At 38.5% G+C, this 21,950-nt stretch overlaps 1 protein-coding gene across 1 annotated transcript in view; it reads left to right on the top strand.

The window, feature by feature from the left end:
- The window catches only part of SOS1 (SOS Ras/Rac guanine nucleotide exchange factor 1), a 54,097-nt gene that overhangs the window by 6,594 nt on the left and 25,553 nt on the right, over positions 1–21,950 (top strand). The window contains exons 4-10 of the mRNA XM_063301995.1: positions 2,168–2,332; positions 2,971–3,180; positions 6,117–6,260; positions 9,609–9,719; positions 9,809–9,907; positions 14,371–14,498; positions 15,171–15,826. Of these exons, the coding sequence (XP_063158065.1) occupies positions 2,168–2,332; positions 2,971–3,180; positions 6,117–6,260; positions 9,609–9,719; positions 9,809–9,907; positions 14,371–14,498; positions 15,171–15,826 (1,513 nt within the window). The remainder of the gene's footprint in view (positions 1–2,167; positions 2,333–2,970; positions 3,181–6,116; positions 6,261–9,608; positions 9,720–9,808; positions 9,908–14,370; positions 14,499–15,170; positions 15,827–21,950) is intronic.

Below are 21,950 nucleotides of genomic sequence, written 5' to 3'. Positions count from 1 at the left end.
GTAAGTAATATAAACACAGTGCATAGGATATTACAAAATTAATAGATTAATCTGTTTTTGAAATAACCAGTGATATTTTGAAAGAGAAACCAATTTCTTAAAAATTATGAGTAGAATAAAATAGAATTTCTTTCCAAGTCCATCTAGATATTGTCTAAGCAATCTATCATTCTAATTAATAAAGATTGTGATTAGGTTTCTGCTTATTTTAACTGGCATTAGCAGCCAGTCATAAACTTTGACTGTCAATACACTGCTTCTCCATTACTCAGATAAGGATTACATGATGGAGAACTTGGAGGTGCTCCAGCAAAGTAAAGATCAGGCATTATCTCTGCCCTCATTGAGGTTGTAAAAAGGGTTTCTTCCTTATTATATGTGTCTGTGACACATGATACTTGGAGACTTGGAACACCTCAACTGAAAAAATAGTTACCTTGCCGTAGCTCTGGAGAGGGGCTGGGGATTATAGTATTCATAACATCATAGAGTTGGAAGTAATGTCAGAGGTCATGTAGTCCAACCACCTGTTCAGTGCAGGATCTATTAAAACATTTCTGATAGAGGGCTATCCACCCTCTGTTCGAATACTTCCAGTGAAGGGGGAAATAGTACTTCATGATGCAACCTATTCTACTGGTTGACAGCTCTGTGACACTTCTCTGAAAGAAGTAAGTGAAATTATGGTCCTGGCTTTGTTCCAAGGTGTGGGGTTAATGTGGGTTTGATCTATTGGTCAAGCCACTGTCATATTCTTATTTTGTACTATCTGCACTGTTTCTTGTTTTAGTTGCTTTAGTCTGGGCTGCCTGTTTTGTGGGTTTTAATTGTTTTAAGTGTTTTACTGTTTTCTTTTTTATTGATTTTGTAAGCTGCTCAGAGTCTTCTGGAGTGGGTGGCCATATTAGATCAAATAAATTAAACTAAACCTATTTTCATAACCAATACAGATGGAAAATTATATACATTCTTAAGTGCCAATATAAATGTAAGCATTTAGGCACCTTGGATTTTGAAAACTTGAATAATTAGCTGTTACATGTTCAGTATAAATGCATGAGTTATATAAAGAAAGAAATTAAGCTGTCTTAGCATTTAACTAAAAATACAATGTGATACTAAAAGCTCATATGCTATTGTCATCAGTGTGTCAATTGAGTTACTGTATTTAGTACTATAAAACATTAAATAGTACAGCATCCAATACTGAACAACCAAATTCTGGGTTATATATGGGACTGCCTGCTCCCAAGGATATCTGCCCATCCCACATGCTCCAAAAGAGAGAGCATGCTCCAGGTATCAGCTTGTGGGACCCAAGTGTGCCTTCTCAGTGATGGCCCCTGCTCTCTGGAACGATTCCCCACCCCTGCCCCCTTTGACATACATAGTTGGGCCTCACCTTGCAGTAAGTCAGTAAAGACCGGATCTGTCTTGGGTGCTTGGGTCAGGATGAGGAAAACTCCCAGTTGGTATGTATGGTATATTTTAGTTCTGATCACTATTTTATTGTCTTTGTTGGGGGGTTTAAAATACTTTTTATTAAAGCTTTTAAACAAGAAGATTAAAAACTAACACAAACTAATATAAAGTAAGAAATATAATGATCTGTGCTGTGTTTGATTAGTTCTTATATGCCACCCCAAGTCACATTGCCTGGGTTGGGCAGCCATGTAAGTGTTTCAAATAAATAAAAAATACTTTTATTAACATCAGCCAAATTACCAGAAGTGCAAACTTTAGAATTCTTCAAATTCTTCGTAAGTGAAGTACTGTAAACCAGAATATGAAACAAAATCCAAAAATTAGGCCTGATGCTATGACAATGAGGGTTAGAGTTTACATTCAAGAGAAAGATTGGAGAATGAATCAATCAATCATCAGAAGGTATCGTGTTGCACTTACTGTCATGAGAAAAGAAGTAAAAAATTATCCCATTTTATGAAAATTTTAAAAACAGACTAAATAAAGAGTAGGCCTTTGCTCCTTTGACCCCCATGGTGCTCTCTCACTATGCTTCCTTTGGTATCTATGGGAGACCAAGTAAATTTGTGGAGCTGTCCATGTTTTTCTTTGCCTTGGTTGAATAATTTTCCATATTTAAATGTATACATTTATTAAGTGTGTCTGTGTATAATGAAATATTAAAATAAGTTATCTTTTTCAGGAAGTCCTGGGGTATAAAGTTGACCATCAAGTATCTGTTTACATCGTAGCTGTATTAGAATACATTTCTGCAGATATCTTAAAATTGGTTGGAAACTATGTACGAAATATAAGACATGATGAAATTACTAAGCAGGACATCAAAGTGGCAATGTGTGCTGATAAGGTATATACAGTCACATTTGTAGCTATGTCAGCTTGGAACTAGCTAGGGTTAGGGTTAGGGTGAAGGTTCTCATCAGCTAGGAGAATGGGCTTCTGAGAATGGAAGTAGGAAATTGATTTTTCTCACTTATTTCTCTTAGCATGATCTCTCATGCCAATCCTGAGAATATCTCAAGTCTTTTGCAGCAGTTTTTCAAGAGGCTGCAGCTTAAAGAGAAAACAGTGAAAATCTCCTGTGCATCTTCCATTGCTTCAGTTGGTGGTTCATGGTATTGATCAGTATTTCTGAATGAAATTCTTTAAAAAAATACTGAGATTCTGACCGTTGCACTATTCTCTGTAACTAAGACCTTAACAGATTTCTTAAGTGATAAATGAGGTTGTGATGAAATATCCCCTTGAATTATGTTTTCTTAAAGTGAAGTATCACTGCTAATTTTAAAAGTTTCCTTTTCCTTCTATCAATATCATCCTCAGACAACTACTGACCTTATATATCATGTTGATTTTCACACTAACAGTTTAATATTGGACCAAATATTTGGTTGTTTAATAAATGTGTACTATAATTCGATTGTACATTTCAGTATATTGTCGTCTTTGTTGTACGGTGTTAAGATCTTCCTCTTTTTCAAACAGGTGTTGATGGATATGTTCCATCAGGATGTAGAGGATATTAGTACACTGACGTTATCTGATGAAGAACCCTCCACATCAGGGGAACAAACCTACTATGATCTTGTAAAGTCATTCATGGCAGAGGTTCGGCAATATATAAGGGAACTGAATCTCATAATAAAAGTTTTTAGAGAACCTTTTATAACCAATCCAAAACTGTTTTCAGGTCATGTAAGTAAATTTATTTTTATATATTACAAATTTGTTAGCAATATTTGGGAAAAACACTTTTATTTCATTAGAGGACTAGATTAGAAGAAAACATGAGCATGAATGTCTTAAATACACACACACACACACACACACACGAACATGCTTTTAAAATGATAGCATAGCCATTTGGGTCCCACATTTTGTTGGCTATCTACATATTTGCAACATACTTTATTGTACATGTATGCCTAGTTCCTTCTACAGCTGAGATGTAGTAACCCCAACCAGTTGAACCTTCTAGAGGTCTACTGAAGCTTCTAGAGTTCCTTGAGAGTTTCAGCAGACATGGGGAGAGAGGTGATCCTATTAACATTATCAAAAACATTTTGAACATACAAATATATAAAAACCATCATCAAAGGCTCTTGAATAAACTTAACCATAATGGCATAAGAGGACCTGTCTAGTTTGCTAAAAAAACAAAGAAAATTAAAAAAAACACCCCCCCACCAAAAAAAAAAACAGAAAGCAAAGACATTTTCATGGTAGAGGGAAGGAAGAGGTAGAGTCCCTCAGGGTTCTGGGTTGGGACTGGTGCTTTTAACTTTGTTCATAAATGATCTAGCATTGGCAGTGAACTAAGCAAGTTGTGGATGATACTAAACTATTCAAGCTGGTAAAAACCAGAAGTTATTGAGAAGAACTCCAGAAGGATCTTTTCAGACCAGGTAAACGGTCAATCAGATAGCAAATACAGTTAATTTTAAGTGTTTAGAGAATAATGCATAAAGGGGCCAAAAAGCTTTACCAATACCAGAGAGCCAGTTTGGTGTAGTGGTTAAGGTTCTAGAATAGAGACCGGGAAACTGTGAGTGCTAGGCCTCCCTTAAGCATGAAAGCCGGCTGGGGGACTTTGGGCTGGTCACTCTCTCTCAGCCCAACCCACCTCACAGAGTTGTGGGGAAAATAGTAGGAGGAAGGAGTATTTCGTACGTTCGCCACCTTGAGTTGACCAGAGAGAGACAGAAAGGCAGGAATAATAATAGTAATAGTAATAATAATAATAATATGATGGTATTGAATTGTTTGTAACTAACCCAGAAAAAGATCTTAGGATCATAACATAAGGCTGAATGAAGATGTCAATTCAGTGTATGAAAGCTGCGGAAAAAAAAACAAATTCTGTGAGAGATAACTAGGAAAGGGTTTGAAAATAAAATTGTCAACATCTGTGTCTCTGTGGTACAGTTACATCTAAAATACAGGCTGGTCACCACTTTTGAAAAAGTATAGAGCTGGGAAAAGTGCACAGGGAGACCATCAAAATTATCAGCAGGCTTAAACGCTTTCTCTGTGGGAAAAGGTTAGAACATTTGGGACTCTTTACCATGGAGAATAGGTACCAGGGAGGAGCATGATTGAAGTGTATAAAAGCAAGTAGTGCATGGAGAAAGTGGACAGGTTTTCTCCTTTTCTCAGCACACTGGGACCAGGGACCAACCAGTAAAGCTGAACAGGAGGAAATTTAGACCAGACAAAAGGAAGTACTTCTTTACACAGTATATAATTAACTTATGGAATTCATTAGCACAAGTTGTGATAATAAATGCTATTTTGGATGGCTTTAAAAGAGAGTTGAATAAATTCCTGAAGAACAGGTCCATCATGGCTTTAAACACTTAGTGTTCCCTCTAGACTGGGGGCAGTATTCCTCCAAACACCAGCTGCAGAGGAGCAATAACAGGAGGGAACGTTCCCACATCTCGTTGGCCAGGGTAGGAAACAAAATGTTGGATTACGATAGGGCTTGATCTGACCCAGCAGAACTATGTTCTTAAGTTCCCACTTCCTATTTGGAATTGTGAAGGAAAGAGCAATCTTACCCTATCCCTGTTCCTTGGCTGTTATTAAAGGCGGTGAAGAGTCGAGAATAATTGGAGCCACCGTTTGTCCTGCTTTTTTTTCCTGCATTTTCATTGCACAGTTGCCTTTGAGAAGTAGTTTCTTGTCACAAATTCCTTTCATCACAGTTTATGAGAGCCAGTGGGCTAACTATGGGCACGTCATTACATCATTTCATTAACAGCAGTTCACATTTTTAACACTAGGGGGCCAATTGAATACTGTAAATGGACTAAAATATTATGGTGGGCTTTCTTTTGAGGCAATTTCTTGCCCAAAAGATGGCTATAAATACATACAAGAATGCAGTTAATATTCATAAAAATGTCCAACAAATTACATCATTCAAATCTATTCCACATTTCTTCCACTGTATATCTCTCTCACACACACATACTTAATTACTGTAATTCTTATAGTAGTAAAAAAAAAAAAAAACAAGCATTCTGGATGTGTATAGCTTCCCATAAATTTTTGTTTCATTGTAGTTCCTAAATTGCTAATATGTAGCATAGTAGTAAAGAAATAAAGCTGAATCTATACAAATAATCTTCCATAAAATGTTATAACTCTCTCTCTAAAAAAAACAAATGGTATGGAATAAAGTATTTGAATGTTTTGAATTTCTTCTTCATTGTTAAAGGTATGTGATACCAATTATAAATTAGTAGTACTCAAGTTGCATTAGGTGGTAGTACCAGAATATATGCATTTGTGATTGGCTCTTGGCTAAAGAAAGCTAGATTACTAAGCATGAGTTGAAAAAAAAAATTTTTTTTCTCTGATTTTTTTTTCCTCTTGCTGGTCTGTGTTTTAAGTACAAATGTAATTAAAGAACAGGATCTGAAGACCCTTGTGCCTAAGGTGGATGAGTGTATTTGTGCAGACTATGTATAGAGTAATGAGATAAGTAGTGAAAGTTGAATATGGAAGCCCATTGTGTGGAGTACTATTTCATTATTTCCCGTATAGGATGTCCTATAATCAACAAACTTAATATTTAAATATCTCAATTCCTACAAATACTATTTATCAATACATTTGTTTTGCAGGATGTAGAAAATATATTCAGCCGAGTATCAGATATTCATGAACTTAGTGTGAAATTGCTAGGCCATATTGAAGATACAGTAGAAATGACTGATGAAGGCAGTCCCCATCCACTAGTAGGAAGCTGTTTTGAAGATTTAGCTGAGGTAGGTAATATTATTTATGAATGGTCTATTGTGGTCTATTTTCCCATTCTTCTGACCTTGGGTGCATCATATGGTTAAAAAAAAAATGTAATGCCATGCTGTCAGCAGTTTCTTCTGGCCCCAAAGTTGAAGTATGGCATCGCTATACCTTTTAACTGTGTTTAGCAGATTGTGCTGCCTGTGGCTTTATTTCCACAGAATAGTTAATTATCAGGGGCTTATGGATTAGTTTCAGTCTTATGCAAAACATTGATTCTATTCAGAGAGAAAAATGGCTTTGGGCATGGAAAAGCTATTGTATGGATTTGAAGGCAGCTGATTCAGTTTAGTGATTGATCTGATTTGGAGATTCGATCAAATCACTTTTAGACTGAATCTCCAAAGCTAACTTGTCCAACTCTATTAATTATCAGAAGCTGAAGATGCTTGAGCCAGACAGAGGTTAATTATTTTCAGATACTCTTAAGATAAACTTTTTTTTTGAACCAGTGTCTGTCTGAGGCATTCAATCTTGGTTGCCTTCTGGAATAATCTTTGCTGTATGAAAGATAGAGGAGGTATGATCATGTTGATTTTCCTGGACGTCTTGAAGCCTTCAGTCATTTGAAGAAGCTAGATGTTGAGGATAGAGTTCTGCTATTAAGTCTTAATGCCATCCTATTTAGTTTACTATGGTGTGTAACTAAACTTCAGTTAGTTCAAACACATGGCTAGGCTACTGAGTGGAACTGAATATTGTAATCATACAATAATACTGTACAATAATACAATAATACTTCATTGCTTTCTAGACCTAAAGCCCTTTCCTGGCATTTGTCCAAATTGTTGGAGAGCTCAAGAGAAAGGGAACACGTTTGAAGCCCCTACCTCTCTCCAGAATGACCTCTTGGATGTATAAATATTAAAGAGGACCTATATTTATGTTGGCTTGAAGATTAGTATAGGTAGTCCTTGAGTTACGACAGTAATTGGGACTGAAATTTCCATCACTAAGCGATGCGGTTGTAAAGTGCAACATCATGTGACCACATCACTTAGCAATGGCAATCCCTGCAGTCCCCATTGCTGTCATTAACCGAATCCCTTTGGTCGTTAGGCAAGGAACCACCCTGATCTGAGCCATTCCTGGCTTGGTCCCTCCCAGCCCTGAGTGTCCGTAAGTTAAAGGACTGCCTCTTCTGCCTCCTCTTCAGCTCCCCCAACCTGCCTATCTCCCCTCCATCTCTGCCCTTTTGGCCTCCCTGCACAGCAGACTCCTTGGCGACAGTGCTGGGCCTGAAGTAGAGGCCCAGGAACTTCAGCAGTCTCAGCCAGCCGCCACCGCACTACTTCAGCCTAAGCACTGCCACCACTGCCAAGGAGTGCCGCCTCAAGCCCCGTGGTGCGGCCAGCCACCCCAGCACCACAGTGCAAAACCCCAGTTGCCCCGGCTGCCCTGCGCTCCACAGGCCCTGCTGTGCCCAGCTGACCTTCGCTGTCTTCCTCCCACTGCTGACAAGATGTGCCTGACCTGACCCTGTGTGACGCAGCTGCTGGCCACACCAGGTATTCTTCCTGAGTCCACTTGCACCATTCCCACAGTGCTTCATTAAGCCTTCAGAAGGCTTCTGATGCCTTCTAAAGCATTGCGAGAAGGACGCGCCTGCTGTTCTTCAAATTGCACGTGGAGCGCAGGACGGTGGGAGTGTCCGGGACTTTGCTCTGTGGCACTGGGGTGGCTGGCCCCAACACAGGGCTTGAGGCAGCACTCCTGGTGGTGGCAGTGGTGGGGCTGAAGTAGAGGCCCAGGGACTTCAGCAGTTTCTCCCACCCCCAGGCCTCTACTTCAGCCCCACTGCTGCCGAGGAGTGCTGCAGTGCAGGGCAGCCAAAAGGGCAGAGATGGGGGGAGTTGAAATGCCCCTGCAGATAGGTGGATGGGGGTGTTGAAACGCCCCTGCAGTTGTAAGTGCAGGCAGGCTGCCAAGTGCCCGAATTTTGACAACGGGGACACTGCAACGGCTGTAACTTTGGGGACCAGACATAAGTACCATTTGTTCAGCCCTGCTATAACTTTGAGCAGTCACTGAATGAATGGATGTTAAGCGAGGACTACCTGTATGCTTCTCAATGCAATCTAACACCCATTTCCAGATCCTATAGAGATCTACTTGGCACGTACACCATTATTGTTCTGGCAACAGGAAAAAGACCTCTTTATTACCTTGAAATTTTTCACTTTATTTCTTCTAATTTTTAGTTTCTGCTCCTTTAAACCACTGTGTAATTCATTGCAAGTTACTTGTACTGAACCGCTTAACAACTTTTAAAAACATAAGTTATCTCAAATTCTCCACCTCATTGTAGTACCTTCTAAAGCAGGAGAGAAATTACAAGAAACATAAAATACTCTTCAATTTTGAATCTATTTCAGCCATTCGTTCCCAAATTAACTTTGGTTAGACTATTCTATAAATATATAAACAAGTTATATTTTTCAAAGAAAAATGTTATTTTACTTTTCTAAACATTTGTATATCATTCTTAAATCATTGTAACAAGCACTCAGAGATCCTTCATAACCAGAGTTAAATCAAATGGAGACTTTTAATGTGTTAGAGTAGCAGGACTAGCAGACCTTAGTGGATGCCCAAAAAGTTAAGCAGGAACAGATCTGATTAATATTTTAATGGGAAGCCACCAAGCAATAGTAGTCCTGTAAAGCTACAGTGGGAAGTAAAACTAAAGAATCCCAGAAATGACATAACTCATCCATGTTGTTACTAAGGAAAATACATGGACATATTCCTATGGACACCAGGAGTCAACCTTTACTCAAGAGTAATCATTCATTTTTTTGGAGAAGTCACAGCTTGGAGATTCAGTAATTCTCTTCCTCCTTATACACACTTTCCTTATTTGAAGTCTGGAAAATCAAGGGAATCCCCACATCCTGCTCTGCTACCCTTCCCCTCAAATTAAATTAAATTAAATTAAATTCAAGTTCTTTAAGTTGGCCACTCTTGGAATTGACAAATGCCTAGTCAATATCTGAAATCTTTAAGGTAGCTTTATGTTTACTGTTGGATCTGTGTACTGTAATTTCAGGTTATTTAGTTTAAAAGATCATAATCACTTTAAATAATTTTAATCCTGTAAACATTGAAAGACAAAAACACTAACAACTTTCTGAGTGGAAATAACAACATATACTGTACATTCAATACTTCCTGCCTAAATATATGTGTTAATACAGGGCTATTTTTCGATTAATTTAAAGCAATGAATGTTTGAATTTATGTTTATCATATTTTAATATGATAATTTGAAGCAGTGAGTCATTTGAAATACTCTTCAATTCTTTCTTTAGGAGCTAGCATTTGATCCTTATGAATCATATACTCAAGATATTTTACGTACTGGCTTTCATGATCATTTTCTTAGTCAGTTATCAAAGCCTGGAGCAGCATTCTATTTGCAGGTATGTTAAGTAATGCATTTATATAATGGATATTGTAGATATTGTAAGACTTATTCGTAACACTGAAATACTTTTTTTTTAATTTCTAGTCAATTGGATATGGTTTTAAAGAAGCTGTTCAGTATGTTTTACCTAGGCTACTTCTAGTTCCTGTTTACCATTGTCTTCACTATTTCGAACTTTTAAAGGTAAGAAAAACTAATTCTATCTAATATTTGTGAAGTTTTCAATAAACTCCCTAAAGAAGTTCTCCATTTTCAGGAATTTCAATATGTATTTTGAGATTGAAATATTTCAATTCTGAAATGTTTCCTACACTGCTAGTACAGAATCTCCATTATCTCTGTGCATACAGTATGTTCCCATACAGTAAATTGATTAGGGAATGGGGAAGAAGAATTTAAGTGTTCTTTTCTAGTCATTATGACTATTGCTCATAATGTTTTGTATCACGTTAACTAAAATTTAAAGAAAACTCCAACTTTTTTATTTTTGGTTAAAGACTTTAGAATTGCTATATGTTGCTTTGTCAACTTAAAGATTATAAATTCAGGTTTGTTTCTTATTTATTTATTAAATTTATACGGCCACCCAACTCACACACGGTGATTCCTGGAGGCTTACAGAATTAAAAACCATAAAAACACAATACATATCCCACGGCGGCAGCAAACACATTCAAATCAACCACTTGATCAGCTCTGAAGTGACCTGGGGTCACCAGGCCCACTGACAAAACCACATCTTCAGGGCCTTCTGGCAAAGGGGGAAAGAGGGGGCCAATCTTATCTATGGGGGGAATGATGTTCCAGAGGGAGGGAGCCACCATGCAGAAGGCCCTTTTCCTCAGCCCCACTAGATGTACTTCCCTAACTGAAGGGACCTGCAACATACTCTTCCTCCCTGCTCTGGTGGGCTGGGTAGATGTGAAAGGCAGTCCTGCAAATAACCTGGCCCCAAACCATGAAGGCTTTTAAAGGTGGTAACCAGCACCTTGAATTGGACCTGAAAGCAAATCAGCAACCAATGCAGCTCCCGCAAAAGAGGTGACACGTGCAAATCTAGGCTTGCGCAAAACTATGCAGGCTGCTGCATTTTGAACCAACTGAAGCTTCCGAATACTTTTCAAGGGCAGCCCCATATAGAGCACATTAGTCCAAATGGGAGGTGACTAGGGTGTGGGTGACTGTGAGAAGGGCATGTTGGTCCAGGAATGGGCGTAGCTGGCGCACAACACACAGTTCCTCAAAGGCCTTCCTGGCCACGACTGCCACTTGCTCTTTGAGCAGGAGTTGTGAGTCCAAGAGAACCCTCAGGTTACACAGGGTCCATCTGGGGCAGTGCAGTCCCATCCAAGACCAAAGATGGTAATTCTCTGGAAGCCAAAGAGCCCCGAACCCACAGCTGTTCTGTCTGGCCAGGGTTCAACTTCAACCTGTTGCTCCCCTTCCAGACCTCAACAGCCTCCAGGCACTGGGAGAGGGCAGTTGCAGCATCGCTTAACTCACCATGGGCAGAGATGTACAACTGAGTATCATCAGCATACTCATGATCTCTCAACTCATGGTGACAGATGATCTCACCCAGCACTCCATGAGATGTTAAACAGGAGCAGAGAGAGCACTGACCCCTGCGGCACCCCGTAAAGCAGGGGCCGAGGGTGGGACCCCTTGCCCCAATCATCACCAACTGGAAACAGCCCTGAAGGAAGGAGCTAAACCAGGACAACACAGTGCCCCCCACCCACAACCCCTGAAGCCGCTCCAGAAGGATACCATGGTTGGTGGTATTGAAAGCTGCTAAGAGGTCAAGTAGAGCATGGGTAGTCGCACCCTCCCCATCCAGCTCCTGCCAGAGATCATAGAAAGTGTGAGCAATGCAATTTCCATCACATATCCAGGCCTGAATTCTGACTGAAAGGGGTCCAGATAATCCGTTTCATCCAGGATCCTCTGGAGCTGCACCTTCTCAACAACCTTCCCCAAAAAGGGAGGTTGGAGAGAGGATGAAAACTGGCCATCAGGGTGGGATCCAGCAATGGCCTCTTAAGGAGGGGGTGAACCACAGCTTCTTTAAAAGGCTGGGGCACCACCCCCTCCTCCAGAGATGCATTAACCACCACAAGTATCCACCCACACATCACCTCCTGAAAGGCTTTACTAGCCGGGAGGGACACCGATCTAACATGCAGGTGGCCAAGCCGCAGATCCTAGGATCCTGTCCGCTTCTTCAGGAGCAGTAGGGTCAAAGTGTTCCCAGATAACTGAGCAAGAGCCTACCCTAGGCTTCTCCACTGGGCTATTATCCACGCATTAGCATCCAACTGGGAATGAATCCAAGTGATTTAATCTGCTAGAAAACCAGCAAATTCCTTAGCACGACCCTGCAGGTACACCTGAGTCCTTACCCAGAAGTAAGCAGGTCACCCTAAAAACAGCTGCCGAGCAATTATCTGCAGATGCAGTTAGTGCAGAGAAGTATTTCCTCTTTGCTACATGAATCTCCACGAGGAAGGCTTTAATAGTAGCTCTTACCCATGTTCGGCTAAATATTTATTTAGACTGAGAGCATGCATAGCATCCCTTTTCCTATTTTTCTCCATAACAACAACTCTGTGAAATAGATTAAGCTGAGAGAGGGTGACTGGTCCAAAGTCACCCACAGCGCTGGATCTCCCTGCTCATGCTCTAGCAGCTTTACACCACGCTGACTCTCTCTTCTGTGTTGAAACTCTTAAGAAATCCACATGTAACAGAAATAAATATCATACCTATAACACAGACTATACTTCGTGTTTTTTAAATACAAATTTAAGGACTTAAAAAACATTTTTAATAAACAGCAAAAGGGTGATTAGAACTTTGATTTTGCAAAGTTACAAATGAACTTAGGTCCAGATGGATTTGAAATAAGATTTTGGAATTAATTATAAGAATCCTTCCTGTGGGAATATGTTTTGAATTCTTTTAGAAAAAATATGATAGGATGGGACTTTGAAGGTTGGACACTGGAGGGAACCAGAAGGAACTAAATATTACAATTAAAGGAGAAGAACACTTAAATTTGACTTACTAATACAGAATAGGGATGCGGTGGCGCTGCAGGTTAAATCGCTGAGCTGCCGATCGGAAGGTCGGCGGTTCGAAACCGCGCGGCGGGGTGAGCTCCCATTGCTCGTCCCAGCTCCTGCTCACCTAGCAGTTCGAAAACATGCAAATGTGAGTAGATCAATAGGTACCGCTTCGGCGGGAAGGTAACGGTGTTCCTTGTCGTCATGCTGGCCACATGACCCGGAAGTGTCTATGACAACGCCGGCTCTAAGGCTTAGAAACGGAGATGAGCACTGCCCCCTAGAGTCGGACACGACTGGACTTTACGTCGAGGGTGAAACCTTTACCCTTTAATACAGAATGGAGCAAAATATTTTAACATTGAACATATTGGAGGATATTTTTGAACAGTGGACCCAGAAGTTAATTTTAGGAGTATCTGCCTCTATAGATTGACTGTGTTTAGAAGATGTTATGGAAGAGGAACAAGTTTTACTGGACAAGACTGAGACTGATCTGGAAGTGGATTTAAAAATGACAGGCTACAAGAATGATATGGAAAAAGATGCTGCACTAGACAGACAAATGACACTGGCTGATATCTTAATAATTAAAAGGGATATACAAATAACAAACCAAGAGAGTGACCTGGATAATTTTCCTATATTGGATTTACAAAAGAGACTTGTTAAATCTCTGCAGAATTTTGTGAGAAGGGACAAATTAAAAATGAAAAGAAACCAAGTTCTAGGACATTATTTGAAGGGGCTAAATGTCAAGATTGCTAAAAGTAAAAGGAAGGAATATAAAGTTGGTTTACGTGATCAAGGTTAAAATAGATACTTTGTTCTCTGGTAACCCTTAATGGACTTTTGCTGATCAGGACTGAAATGATGAGGTTTTAAGGATTTGTTTATAGCTAAGAGATGGGATATGGGAGGAAGAGATCATTTGTTGTATTTTAAGAGAAGGTGATAAGTTACTAAAATTGTTTATATTTGTTGTGATGAAGGGGGAAGTCATTTCTTATATATTTCTTTTCTTTTTCTTTACTCTATTTCTTTACCTTTTTATTCTTCTTTGTTAGTTTGTATTAGTTTATTGTTGTAATTATAATTTTTAATAAAATTACTATTAAACAAAGATTCAAAGCAAAATGAGTTGAAAGCATTCCACTGCTGCTGTCTCCTCCTTCCTCCCAACCATCACACTGCCACTTCCACTCTCTTCCTTGGTCGATATTACATCTCACTTCCAGTAAGTCCCACCACCCTAAACTGACCTGTTAAAATTGTCTTGCCTGGTTAGATATTGTTCTGAGGCAGAGAGCCAATGAAGAGCTGGTACAGTGAAAGCTGTGCTCATTTTTCATCCATTCTCAAGGCAGCATCTGTGCCAACTCAGTGCTGTGCGAAGAATGTTCCGTATGATCACCAGGAAATTTTACTTAGATTAATTGTGCCTTTCCTCTCATGGTGTTATTATTTGTGATATTACTGCAAGCATGACTACATCAGAAAGAAACCCTTGTTTCCACTGAGAGACAAAACCTGACCTGTAAGGTTCTATAATTATATAAAGTATTCTTCTCCTGTTCATAGCAATTAGAAGAGAAAAGTGAAGATGAAGAGGACAAAGAGTGTTTGAAGCAAGCAATTACAGCCCTGCTTAATCTTCAGAGTAGTATGGAAAGGATATGCTCCAAAAGTCTCGCAAAGAGAAGGCTTAGGTAAACATATTTCCGTTTTCTCCCTTCTTTTAGTCCTGGAGCGCTGTGCTATAAGTCTGGATTTCTCAGTTTCCTTTCTTAGTAAACAATGAACAAAGTAGATTGCAACAGTATAATTTTTCAGAGGAAATGACATCAAAGTCTGGATAGCTATTGTTTTAACATTGCATGTGTGTTTGTCTTCATGCTTCTAGTAAATGCATCTTGAGAATATACTGGTAAGCAGAAAGCAAAATAGCTTTTATTAACTATTATCCAAACAAAAATATCTTGCAGATTAGTTTAGAGCATCTAATAACTTTTCATACTAATCATTCGGTAATGGTTTAGGGCGTGCGGTGATTAAAGTACATAAGAACGGAAAGCCAGAATGTTTAGAGTTGTTTGTATTTTTTTATTTGTTAATAAAGGATTAATTGCTACTGCACAGTTCAAGAAGGGTGACTAACTGGGAATCTGTGAATTTGTCAGTTACATCTTTAACTGTGAGAGTGCTTTCAGAGCTGAAACTTCTGCATATAATTGAAGCTAACTCGCTGATTTCTTTTCTATCGTATCTTCTAGATCCTATTAAACTCTTCTCCACATTAGTTGTCAACAAACATGTTAATTTTCTGCTAAATATGTGATTGTTACTGTATAAATAAATATCATCTTGCTCCTCTTTCAAAGTGAATCTGCATGCCGATTCTATAGTCAACAGATGAAGGGGAAGCAGCTAGCAATCAAGAAAATGAACGAGATCCAGAAGAATATTGATGGCTGGGAGGGTAAAGACATTGGACAATGCTGCAATGAATTTATTATGGAGGGAACTCTCACGCGTGTGGGTGCCAAACACGAAAGACATATATTTCTCTTTGATGGTCTGATGATTTGTTGTAAGTCAAATCATGGCCAACCAAGACTGCCTGGTGCTAGCAATGCTGAATATCGTCTGAAAGAGAAATTTCTTATGCGAAAGGTACAGATCAACGATAAAGATAACACTAATGAGTACAAGCATGCTTTTGAAATCATTTTAAAAGATGAGAACAGTGTTATTTTTGCTGCTAAATCGGCTGAAGAGAAGAACAACTGGATGGCAGCCTTGATCTCTTTGCAGTACAGAAGTACCCTGGAACGCATGTTAGATGTAACAATGTTGCAAGAAGAGAAAGAGGAGCAGATGAGATTTCCAAGTCCTGAGCTGTATAGATTTGCAGAACCTGATTCTACAGAAAATATTGTTTTTGAAGAAAACATGCAGCCCAAATCTGGAATCCCAATTATTAAGGCAGGGACTGTTGTCAAACTGATTGAGAGACTTACATTCCACATGTATGCTGGTAAGGAATCTTTTCAAGTCTTTAAAATGTTTTAGTTATTTTTTAATTGTTTTCTGTATCCCGACAGAACCAGAATGGTTGGATTTGATTTGGTTTATTTTATTTTATTTGCTAGATTTGTCTGCCACTCATTCCTAAAGGTTCTAAAGAGCTAGCAATCAAAAACATAAAAAGCATCCCTTCAACAGAAATAAATAAGCCCACCCATAAAGAATAATAATTAAAAAATTCCAACAGCATTGCAAGGGGCAAAGGATACAGGTACAAAAAGACATCAGCTCTGTTTTAACTAGCAGCTTGAAGAAGTTTTGTAGTGCTTTGTTGGTCATCTTCTTAACCTTGAGAACTTATTACCAGAGTACTATGGTACTACGCATTAGATGCTGGATCACTTAATTTTTTTCTTTATATTAATAAAGCAATAATAAAATACTACCACTCTTTGTTCAGTTGTAAGCTGTGCTTGTAAAACCTTCAGAGGCATAAACAGATACTAAGGATTCATTCTGTTATGTTTATACTCTTCAGAAACAGCAGCCTGCAGTGCAGCTTAAACAAGAGGATAGTTTCAAAACAGGAACCTTGTATTTCAGTCAAAATTATTTTTTGTAATAATATACTACAACTCATAATGTTGTTAGGTAGACACATTTAATATTTTGTAAAGGTGATACTATAAGATTGCAATAAATGATTGGAGTAAAGCTGTATTTCTGGGTCACTTGAGCCAGATAATTTTAAAACATTTGAGCACAGGAACACAATTACTGGCTGTCAGAGCTGCTGTGCACCCATATCAGAGGGCAAAATATGACTCTAGAGGTCTCCTTTCCCTAATTCTGTTGCTCACCAGAAACTTGTGCCTCTCTGCCTCAGCTGCTCTTGCCTTTGGTCCTTCCCACTAGGAACAAACTCTAGTATCATTATCTTGTCATTCTCCTTTTTGGCCAGCACCACCTTTCTGTCTTGTCCTCTCACCATATCTTGTTTCCAATCCTGGCTGCAACCTCCTAACTTTCTCCACTAGCCATAAATCCCTATGCTGTTGCCCCTCTCTGCCTCTTCTGCTGTGTTCCTTTTGCCCACCTCTGCCCAAGTGCTGTTCAAAATTTCCACAGGTTAGGTGTTTTGGAATGGTCATACTCTGAATATGGTGAGACGTAATGAATAAGCAACTGGGAGGCATGCAGTAGCAGAGAACCACATTAATTGATAGAATTATTTGAGTGCCAGTGCTCTCTTACGAAAATATTTCCACAACCTGTAGATGGCATGTTAGGTTAGTGGACAGCCCCCAAATTAACATGTTCATTTATATTCTGAAAATTGAAGGCTAAAAACATTTCCCATCAAGAAAAAAGAATCCCAGAATTGGAAGGGGCCATTTAAGCTATCAAATCCAGTCTCCTGCTAAGTGCAGATATTGGAGCATGAGATCTGTATATGATGTGGACACTCCATGAAGTTTCTAAAACTCTTCTGCAACCAGGCTAATTTCAACTGCTTTGGCAGCTGCTCTGTTTATTCTTGTGTTTAGAAGCCAGGTGATCAAAAGGGATGGTGGACCAAATGGCCCTTTAGAATGGAGTATAATGCTAAACTAGTTGCCACTAAAATTGTCTTTATGGCTCACATCTACTGCTGAGCAGGTCTTTCTTTGTTTAAATACCAGAATAAGTTTTTAAACAATCATTCTCTCATCAACCAAGAATGTGCACATACCACTATATCTTGAAGTAGTTTACAAATAAAAAATAGAATACAGGCAAATTCCGCTATTCCCTTTCAGGGTAAACAACGTTATGCAGCATGCAAAAAAGGAGCAAGAAACAGTAAGCCAAAGAAATTAAAAGCGTGCAATTAAAAAAAAAAAGGCAACATAGGTAAAACTTGTTTACACCAAGATTGTTCACCAAATATCTCTATACCTTTCTGTCTTTGTTTCCGATCTGTCTGTATGCTGCTTCTTACATTGCCTTCCTTTAAGCTTCTCACCTCTTTCTTTTTTGGCATTTCATCAATTCCATCACTTCAACTTTCTTGGTCTTCCCTTTCTTCTCAACCTGTTCATTCTTCCATTGTGTATTTGTTTCGTGATTTGATCTTCATTCATTGTCTCTGAATGCCAAACCATTTAATGTACTTTTTTTCATACTGGTCACTCACTTTTGTGCCTGACTCTCACTTCTATATGATGGAGAAGTATGCTTTTCCATGCAACCATTTTCATATTGTTTGGTAAACATTTATTCCTTGCAGCAGACCACGTGCTGCCCATTACATTTTTACCAACATTTGCATATCTTAAAATGTCTCCAGCTGTTTTCTTATTTTAATAAAGAATACAACAAAATGCATTAATTCATCAACTTATTCTAGTCTTTTTTACACTTAGGTATAACTTGCAATTGTTCACTCCATTTTCCCTGTCAAACACAACTACCTTGGGTTTTGATACGTTAGTTTTCAAAAGCATACTCATCAGTGGATCATACAGCCTATCATTTGCTACAAAAAAAAAATCTCAGCTAACAGCACAGCATCACCTGCATAAAGAAGTCCCCAACTATCACATCTGTAACCACCAAAAGCATTCATTGTACATTTATCTATAAACAAACAGTGAAGGGAACATCATGCACTGTGTCTTGTTCCCTGCTCATTGGTAAACCTAAGCATTCCGTTTATTCTCATGTATGCTTTTCTTTTATCTTCTGTAGCACTCACATTCAGCAACCAACTTTAAATTCCACATCCATGTAAAGCATTTCATAATTCAAGCCTATTTATCATTCTGTTTCTCTAAAGCTACAGTAAAGTGAGACAAGGTGTTTTGGAGCAGGTATGGGTGAACTGTGGGTGCCTCCTTAATTCAAACATGTATTTTCCTGCGATTGTCAAAAATGATCTGCCCCACATTCAGAACTTCTTATCACTCCTATATCTTTCATTAATTATCTTTGTCATTCATCATAAATCAGTTGTGTTTTTAGATTTATTTTCATTTCTGTTGGCATACATGAATAGACTTACATATTTCAAATACATCTTTCCCTAAGCAGGTAATCACCATACAGTCACAGAATATACTGTAAGTGTTGGAGTGGACCTTGGTAATCATCTAGTCCAACCCCCTGTCCAGTGCAAGAATCTACTGCTATAGCATCTCCAAAAGATGATCTTGCAGCTTTGTTTAAATTCCTCCAGCAAAGGTCACAACCTCTTCTGACCGTCTGTTCCATTGTGGAACAGTTCTTACCTTTTAGAATTTTTTCCTGATGTCCAACTGATGTCTGCTTCCTTGTAATTTAACTGATGACTTCTTGTCTTGTCTTCTGAAACAACTCTGCCCTGTTTTCTGACAGTCCTTCAGATACTTAAAGACAGCTATCATGTCTTCTTGTAGTCTTCTAAGGATAAGTACAGTGCTAGTCATGTGGGCACATTTTGGCCACTATGGCCCAAGCACAACCAAAGCCCAGTTTTACCCTGATTATCCTCATACTACTCATCTCTAATCTGGGGACTGCCTTGCAGGCCAACACACAGCTGCCTGCCTCCCATCAACTAGGAGATATAGGTAGTGTTCTGAGAAACACTCAGAATGCCATCTTCAGCCGTGGAATGAAAATGGGGGTGGGGGAGAGAAGTATTGTGAGAAAGTAAGTCTAGCACTAATAAAAAATAAACTCTTATTTTTATTTATTTATCTAGAAACTTTGTGTGCAGTACTTCAAAGCAGTTTTCTCAAAACAACCTACATTTTCTTCTTGATTTTTAACATTTATTTTGTCATTGTACTTGAACAGCATTTGTACATAAATGGGTGGGAGCGGAAATTAGCATTCTCCAGAAGGACTTCCTTTCAAAAGTATTTTTGATTGTTCATTGGCCATCTGGTCTGGCTTGGCATAACAGAAAACAGAAATTATACAAACACTGTTTTGGCCCAAACCATTAGTAGCACAAATGCTGGTGTAACAACCTTTCCACATACCTAGCTTTATGAGTTCCATTATATTACCTTTTGCTTACTCAAATCTGGACTTAGAATCTGAAAAGAGATGTTTGGCTACAGTCCAGTATACCTCTCTGCTGAGATACTATAAACGATTGGATTACTTCTAAGAAATCATGAGTCTGTTTCACTGAAAATTTATGAAGATGCATGTTCTAGTGCTTAGCGCCATCAAAAGTTTATTTGATTGTAGAATTGTGCTGCTCCTTGTGCACCTAACTTTTTTGCTGCTGTTCTACTCCTTGTTTGGTCAGACAGTGTAACAAGGCTGGGTACTCACATTGCATTAAATAGTAATGTGGTCTGTTTGAGATATGCTTAGATTATGTGTGATCCAGCTACTGTGGCTAGTTCAGGAATCTGTAATTAAAATAAACTATGGCTTAGCATGATACATAAATTTAGTTAGTTATGGTCAAGTTGAAACTATAGTTAGAAGCTTCCAAAGAAGCCAGAGTTAGGAAGCAGTTAATCACAGTGTCTGGTTGCATACAAGGATGGCAATATGTGGTATATTTTGGATTAAGCCAGGATTTTATTTCCAGAACTTCATTCTCCTGCTCTTGAATGTTGGTGGGTCTGACTTTTGCTTTTGGTAGGTAATAGAGCTGGTAACTTAGCTCCTTGCAAAGTGGATGTAAAGTAATTCTTTCCTTCATTCCACTAATGATTTTGTTGATAACTAATATATGGAAATTGATGGATAATGGGACAAAAGTGGTCAGGATGAATCACTGATCTTTTAATTCCATGTAGGCAATACTAGAGCTTCTTTACATATACTCAAAAACTTGTATGACATTTCCTCAAATTCTGCATGTATGATATAAGCTCCATTCTATTTCTTGAGTGAATACTTGCAGTTTTAAAAAAATATTGCAAGTTTTCTTCTCATATAGGTTTGTAATATTCTATTTTTGGTAACTTGAATGCATGTGCATCAGCATAGTATCAGTTTCCTTCATTAAGGCATTCAGAAATAATAATTATTTTTAGATTGTCTTTTAGCTTTTAAAATGCCTATGTTGAAGAGAGATTTATCACAGACAGGCATCCTGGCTAACTGTGTGTGTGTGTTTTTGACCCAAATAAATGGCTGTTTGAAGTCTTGTAACAACAGCATCTAGTAGAAAAAATGCACTTGCTATGTAGTCACTTTAAAACTAAGATTTTAAAAAAGTATTATGTTTAAATGATTGTAATGAGCTGTAGTCATTTGTAGTGTGTGCGAATGGACCATCTTTCTCTTAGTTTTGGTGCAGAAGTAACAGTTGAGAAGTAATAGGCCTTTGAATGACCCCTTTCTCCTCTGCCCTGAGTTAAAGTTAACTTTGGCTGATTATAATGCAGAAATAACAAACTAGTGTTAGGGATAGTAAGGTGAAATTAATTCATATATTAGTGTGCAGAACTAGGGAAACAAAATATGCCCTATTTCCATAGATCAGTGAGCTCAGAGAAGATCCCCTCTTTGTAGCTGGATATGATTGACAAACACTGTTTCTCTCTTAATTGGGTCATCTTCCTTTCTTGGGTAGGAAAAGTGCTTTCAGTGCTCCCCAAAGAGATTAGAAATGTAAACAAGTAATTGAAAAGGTTTATATGCATAAACTATAAGATGCAGTTTATTTCTTCTTCCAAATCATTTTCTGTCCAGCCTGGTTGTGGAAAGAAAGAAAGGCAGCAGCTGCAAGTTGGTTTCTCTTTGTGCAGTATAGTCAACATGGGCCTTCTGTCAGCCCTTCCAGGTAACCAGACAGGAAACATGACCAGATGAACTAATTCTACTTTATTGTAAGGCTACATTAACAAAATCTTGCAAGTCTGAAAGTACAAATCTCCCGCTGTCTCTTTTTACAGTCTGATCAATTAGGGCGGATCCTTCCTAAGTTTCCTTCTCTGACTGTTAAGCTGCTGTGGGCTCCTCCCTCTTTTATCAGATCATGCCCTAGGCAGCATCTCTTCCCCTCGTCCCTCAAGGTTATTCCCACATGCCATTCTTCCATTCTATTATTATTTATTATATATTACATTATATTATATGAATGTATATGAATTTATATTTATATTTATTTATACACACACACACACATATAGTATGATATG

The sequence above is a fragment of the Candoia aspera genome, chromosome 1, assembly GCF_035149785.1.
Source record: "Candoia aspera isolate rCanAsp1 chromosome 1, rCanAsp1.hap2, whole genome shotgun sequence".
NCBI lineage: Eukaryota > Metazoa > Chordata > Lepidosauria > Squamata > Boidae > Candoia > Candoia aspera.
The sequence above is the reverse complement of the archived record's forward strand: the minus strand, read 5'-3'. Positions and strand labels throughout refer to the sequence as shown.